The 6,824-nt window shown below is 42.6% G+C and overlaps 1 protein-coding gene across 1 annotated transcript in view; it reads left to right on the forward strand.

The window, feature by feature from the left end:
* Nucleotides 1–6,546, forward strand: part of mrpl39 (mitochondrial ribosomal protein L39) — a 29,524-nt gene extending 22,978 nt beyond the window's left edge. Inside the window, exons 6-10 of the mRNA XM_078560349.1 lie at nt 1,010–1,122; nt 2,545–2,610; nt 3,837–3,990; nt 5,527–5,574; nt 5,737–6,546. Of these exons, the coding sequence (XP_078416475.1) occupies nt 1,010–1,122; nt 2,545–2,610; nt 3,837–3,990; nt 5,527–5,574; nt 5,737–5,787 (432 nt within the window). The 3' untranslated portion in view covers nt 5,788–6,546. The remainder of the gene's footprint in view (nt 1–1,009; nt 1,123–2,544; nt 2,611–3,836; nt 3,991–5,526; nt 5,575–5,736) is intronic.
* The last annotated feature ends 278 nt before the right edge of the window (nt 6,547–6,824 follow it).

The raw sequence follows: 6,824 nt of genomic DNA on the forward strand, positions 1-6,824 counted from the left end.
GGACTTGAGTACAGGAGCAAGGATATCTTACTGCAGCTGTACAGGACACCTGGAGTTTTGTGTGCAGTTTTGGTCTCCTTAACTAAGAAAGGAAATACTTGCCACAGATGGAGTGCAGCGAAGGTTCACCTTCCTGGGATGGCAGGATTGTCGTATGAGGAGAGATTGGGCTGACTAGGCCTGTATTCATTGGAGTTTAGGAGAATGAGAAGGAAGCTCACTGAAACTTATAAAATTCTGACAAAGCTGGACAGACTGGATACAGGGATGATGTTTCCCCAGGCTGTGAGGGGCCTTGAACAAGGGTTCACAGTCTTGGGATACAGGGTAGGCCATTTAGGACTGAGATGAGAAGAAACCCCTTCACTCAGAGGGTGGTGGACCTGTGGATTCTCTACCACAGAAGGCTGTGGAAGCCAAATCACTGAATATATTTAAGAAGGAAATAGATTTCTGGAATTTAAAGGCATCAAGGGGTATGGGGTGAAAGTGGCAGTATGGTGTTGAGATAGAGGATCAGCCATGATCATATTGAATGGCGAGCAGGATTGACGGGCCAAATGTCTTACTCCTCCTATTTTCTGTGTTTCTATGTTTTTTACTTCGTATTTGATGGCAGTGGTTTGCTCTCTATAGAGACTTGCATCTTCCACAGGAAAAATGTATACAGAAACGTTGGTCTGCATGGTCGCTCACTTGTTTTTTTTTTATTCATTCACGGGATGTGGGTTTCGCTGGCTGGACCAGCATTTATTGCCCATTCCTAGTTGCCCTTGAGAAGGTAGTGGTGAGCTGCCTTCTTGAACCTCTGCAGTCCATGTGGTGTGGGCACCACATGACAAGTTTATGCTGTAAACTTCCCTGGTTCTTGTATTTCCTTGTATCTTGGTTAGCACAGCATTATGTCTTTGAAAGCAGATCTGCCAGTCTCCACGTGTTTAGGGTAGGATTTATTTACGTGTGTAAGCCGTGTTCTCTCAACCTTGTGTTTCTGCCTTGTATAACCCAGGAGAATCTGCATTCCCTCACTAAGGAGGCTCACCGGCTTATTCATAAAGACTTTCCCTTTGAATCGTTGGAGGTGGCACCAAAGGTTGCGGTGGAAATATTTGAGGAAAACAAGTAAGCATGAGGGTATCTGAGCGGTCACTTCTAAACAGCTCTGACTGACTCGGACAGCTGCTGTTTTGCCTATAAGACAGTCGCACACTGCATATCATGTACTCCTGACATTGCTGTTTAGCACTCGCCCTTTTTTCCCCCTCCCTCTGCCCTGGCACCCCTTATTTTCTCTCCTACCCCGGAGGCTGTTGCTGGAATACGTTTCCACAGGCTCTGACAGTGTTCCGGTACCTCACCCCAATGACCAGTCTAGGCATGTGAATTTTGGATAGGGATTGTCAGTGTTATTCAGCCATGCAGTTATATATAGAGAAACCAGATTCACCACCACCTGCGACCCCCACCCCCAAGCTATGTGTACAAGGATGCACATACCCACTCACTCACTTTCCATCAGAAGTTACTAATCAGGAGCGGAAACCCTGGCTGATTTTTATTTTTCACTTCCCTGCCCTACTATTGTTCTGGTGTAAATAGCTCGAATGACCTGAGAATCAAATCTGGTACTTTCTTTGAGATGGAGTAATTTATTCCGCCAAGTGTCAGGGTACATAAATTCACAATGAAAACAGAAATATTAGTGTTCTAAATTATTTAATTGGGTGGGAAGGAAGGTGGAGTGATCTATGGGCTGGCCAAGTGTCTGACCAACTGCTCAGACACACACCTTATTATTCCACAGATACTCTACTTTTGCACTTGATTGTTACACTTGTTACATTTTATTGTGGGGAAGCATTTAGCCTGTCATTGGTCTGGGCTGATGGCTTCACCTCTGTGTTCCTTCACCCTGTCTGAATGTGTTCAGGTTTTACTCAACAGCCCTGACTGAGCTCCAGGACCCACCTGCGCAACTGCTGTTCTGTAAACAAGCCTGGCTCAATCCTCCTCCTTCCAAGAAGGCTGTTAGTGGGTTGGTACATCTGGGATGTGTGCTCCTTGGGGAATTCTCAATTTCGTTTGGGGAATGAAAATCCAAATTGGTGTTCTTGCATCTTGGGGCAGGCACTCAGGCAATGCCTGGTGTTCGAGTTCCGAGAGTGCTCTATCTGCCACCTGGGACGTATGACCTTCTGCTGTTTAAGTGGTTGATTTGAGAGAATTTAAATGGTGATTGGGAAGCTGAGATGACTACTCTGAAGTGCATTGCATAGGTATGTTAGTATATTCTTGTCTTTGATGGTTTTCATTTGAGTTGAAGAATAGTTGTGCGTGTTTGTGTTTGCACTCGATGATAGGTATTGGCATGTGAATATATTCAGTGATTGTGTCTGTGTGCACACAGAGACAATGAATATGTAGGTATGCTTAACTTCTGTGTCCTGATGTGGTTTTATGGGTGTGAATGTGTGTATTTGACAATTTGTATGTGCATCGACAATCTGTGTGCAGAATGCGTAACATGCCTGAACTTCTTTACAGGCACAAGTTAGCTGCGATTGAGGAGCAGGCTTCCCTCCATCCCAATAAACTTGTGAAGCTGTACAGGTGAGAATTGCTTTACTCTGTGATACCATCTACCTCAGTACAGTGATCAATCTGTTTCATCACAACTGTGGAATACATGAGGAGTGGGAAGAACAATCTTCTGCAGCATTAGTGAGCATGAGGAGTTAATTTGTAGCATGTCCTCCTGAACTTTGAAGAGCATCCAGTTTCCACAGGCCACTGCAACTCAGACACCTCCCAAATACCCCCTTTCCTCTGCACCTAATGTGAGCTGCGAGAGTTTAGTGCTGCTGATTGCTTCAATTATTGAGAATGGCTCCATTCTCCTGCACTGACATGCTTCAGCTTGTGAATTTTCCTATATTTATATATGTATTAAGAAAATACTTCATTTAGAAAACATTACTCTTGTGACATGGGTGTTGTGCAAAGGGCAGCAATTATTATCCATCACTTGTGCCCCTAAGAAGATGATGGTAAAGACACTGTCTTCAACTACTACATTCATGTAGTGAAGGTGGAAGATGCTATTGAAGATACTGCAGCGCATCCTCTGGATGCTACACGCTGCAGTCATGCTATTGCCAATGACAAGAGAGAGTGGATGTTTAAGCTGGTGGATGGGCTGAAAGTCAAGAGGACTCCTTTGTCCTAGACGATGTTTGGCTTGTTGAGTATTTTTGTAGCTGTAGGCAATCCAGACATGTGGTGAGTATTCCATCACTCCTGACATATCTGATTTCCCTTTCCCTGGGACTCCTGAGCTACGTAGTTCATTATTCTGGTATCTCACAGTTGTTTAACATTTAATTTAGGACTACAGTAACTCCCGTGTTAAACTGATCTGTAGGTTGTTGTTATGGGGACAGCCAACCGTTGAATTGGATGACGCAGTGCAATGTGATCGTTAGGGTTTCAGTAAGGTCTAATGGTGGGTGTGAAATTTTCATCTCATTTTCACATTTTGATCTGAAAAACCACTGGCAGAACGGTTAAAGATTGTGTAACTTGTGCAAGGATTTAAATTAATCAGACTAGTGTGAAAATGTGTAACTGATTTGATGTAACTTGTTAAGGACCCAATAATAGCTTTGGCTTAAAAGAGCTTTTGCTTATAGGTTATCGGTAGGAGTGCACTAAATAAGCCTGGTAATAACACTGGCAATGTATTTTGAATGGCGTGAACCTTGTCAACTGTTCTTTCCCTTGCATTTGAATGTTCACAGTATAAGTGTAAGCCTCTCAATCTCTGCCTGTCTCTGTAGGTGTGGTGATTTTGTAGATGTCAGCGATGGACCACACATTTCCAGGACCAGTGTCTGCTCGCAGTATGAGATTACTGCTGCCCACAACCTGAACACTACCCAGTCTGGACTGGTACGGAGATTCCAGGGAGTGTCTCTGCCCCTTCAGCTGAAGGTAAGCTGACACAAATGTGGACAAGGTGTTTGAATCATTCGTAGTGATGGCTCTTATTTAGCCTTGTTATGATTAGTAATATGACCTGTGTCCTGATGCTTTGCTTGGTTTTGTGTGGTAGTTCCGCGTCTATGTCCAGCTTCAATAACTGGTCTCTGCTGATTTACCTGATCTTTACCAGGACAGCGATCAGGGTGCTACCAATAGCTAAGGAAGGAGGTAAAATCAGTAACAATTTAACTGTAGAATGGTGAAGTGTCAGTGACTGAAGCATCGCAGTATTAGCTACATGCTGACTCCGGAGACAAGAGCAGAGATTAGACCCTTTCTCTATTGGAGAACAAGTAGAGAAGGGTCAGTCTCCTGGTCTGCACACGGACAGCTTTTAGAGCGACAGTGGCAGAGGGCAAGGAACAGGTGGCTTCTCTGCATTGGAAGGTGAATAGCTATGTTGATAGTAAACTGGATTTCAAACTGCAGTTGGTTCATCGTTAATAAATAGCCCTCTAGTGTTATTGGTAAAGCTGCAGGGATTAGTTCTTTGCTGATTTAACCCTTCATTGCAGATGTTGCATTCTGACTGCCCGGCCAATGTGAAAAAAAATAAACTGATTGCAAACAAAATTTTTTTTAAAAGCCTCATATACGCAAGCATGGATGGACTTAATGGCTTTTTCGCCAAGGTACATAATATAACAACCTAATGATTTCATAATAACTTTCAAAAGGGAATTGTATCAATACTTGAAAGGAAGAAAATTGCAGGGCAGGTTGAGAGATCGGTTACTAAAGCATACACTATCTTAGGTTTCATAGAGTACAAGAGCAAGGAGGTTATGTTGAACTTGTATAAGACACTAGTTCGGTCTCAGCTAGAGTATTGGTTCTGGGCACCACATTTTAGAAAGGATATGAAGGCATTGGAGAGAGTGTAGAAAAGATTTACGAGAATGGTTCCAGGGATGAGGAACTTTAGTTATGAAGATTAAATCGAGAAGTTAGGACTGTTTCCCTTGGAGTAGAGAAGGCTGAGAGGAGATTTGAAAGAAGTATTCAAAATCACGAGGGGTCTGGACAGAGTTGATGGGGAGAAACTGTTCCCACTTGTGAAAGGATTGAGAATGAGAGGACACAGATTTAAAGTCATTAACAAAAGAAGCTAGTGAGCCTATCAGCAGCAAATGCAAAGAGAAACCAGCCTGGATTGGATGAACAGCTTTACAGCATTTTTCACATAAGTCAGTTAAATATCCAACAAATTTGGCAGGCCAAGTCCAGGGGCCTTGGGGGCCACAACCTGGCCTGCGTGCTGAGAGTCGGACAAGCTTGCTTCAGTTCATCCTGAGGGTATTTAAAAGATAGCAGTTCTTTATCTCCTTTTTCTTCTGAAGACCCTATGGCTCATTGTTACATAATAATGAAGGGTTCAAATTGTAGTTTAATCCTTTGAGGATGTCCACGTAATTGGTGATTATTTCTCCTCTTCAGCTCCTTATAATGTAACTATCCACTCTTTATTCACATCCCTTTCCATAGACTCTCTTTGCTGTGTGGGAAAGGTTAAGGCAGCGATCCCAAAAACTGGTGAGTTGAATAAGTTCAGTTTAATTCTGATAATTGTGTATTTATTTTAGTGTAACACAATTGATTATTAGACATTGGTTTGTCTTGTATCCAATGATGGTGCTATTTGATGTGCTATTGGGAAAAGCTTTGTATTTCCTTATTTTTTTCTGTGTTCTGCAGATTACAGATGACAAAGTTCATACAGAGACAGTGGAAGCAAGAGCATCGTGAACAGATTGCACAAAGAGACAGAGCAGGGGACATCAACCAACTTGCTTTGAAAAATAAGAATTGTAATTTTAAGTAAATGGGCTAATTATGTACACAGCAAAATATGATATTACCCTTATTGAGCTTCTTGTGTTAAAGAGGGATGTATGCAGCAAGTTGTAATCTGGAATGCACTGTGTAAAGGGAAGTGGAAGCAGATTCCATAGTAATTTTAAAAAGGAAAGTGGATATATATATTTGAAAAGGAGAAATTTGCAGAGTTACAGGGAAAGAATAGGGAACTGGGACTAACTGATTAGCAGATTTATGCATGATAGGCTGAATGGCCTCATGTGTTACGCTATGCAGGGATTAGGACAAAAAATGTTAGGCCTGCATTAGGTTTTCTCTACTTCCTTGAAGACACTGATCCTTTGGGTTACATTTCCACGGGGCTGGTAGTTCTTGGGTACCCAGCCCTGAAAAACCACACGCCATGAGTGTGAAACCTCCTGGCATGAACTCTGTCTGCTTGAAGGTAGAAAATCTGGGTGTGAGTGTTAACTGCTGCTCAACTTAGGGTGGCATCATAGCCAGGTCAGACCTTGCCTTTTAAGGCACAAAGGCAACCTCAAGTAGTTCTGTGTTAATCTGAGAGAGAGATAACCTGCCAGTAAGAGGTTGGGACTTGATTTTCCTCATATTTCCATCTATTTGTAACTTTTAGGTATTTTTGAAAAATTAATTTCTTTGCTGGTGTTTTGGCTAAGCCAAAGTTTTAAAAAAAAAAATGTTTTCTACCCATTAATCCCGAGGAAGATGCGGGGTTCTATATCCTGTGACCACTAACTGAATGGTCACAGCATTTATAGGGACAGTTTCTGCCCCCAGGTTAACTAACAGTGCGACTTGTCAGCTTGGCTCAGTGGGTTTAAGCTCCACTTCAGCAAATGATCTGGGTTGACTCACTAGTGTAGCATGCAGAGAGCACTACCACATTGTCAAGAGGTAGTGAGACATTAAACTGACATCCTATCCACCTGTTCTGTTGAATCAGG

The sequence above is a fragment of the Cetorhinus maximus genome, chromosome 16 (assembly GCF_964194155.1).
Source record: "Cetorhinus maximus chromosome 16, sCetMax3.hap1.1, whole genome shotgun sequence".
NCBI lineage: Eukaryota > Metazoa > Chordata > Chondrichthyes > Lamniformes > Cetorhinidae > Cetorhinus > Cetorhinus maximus.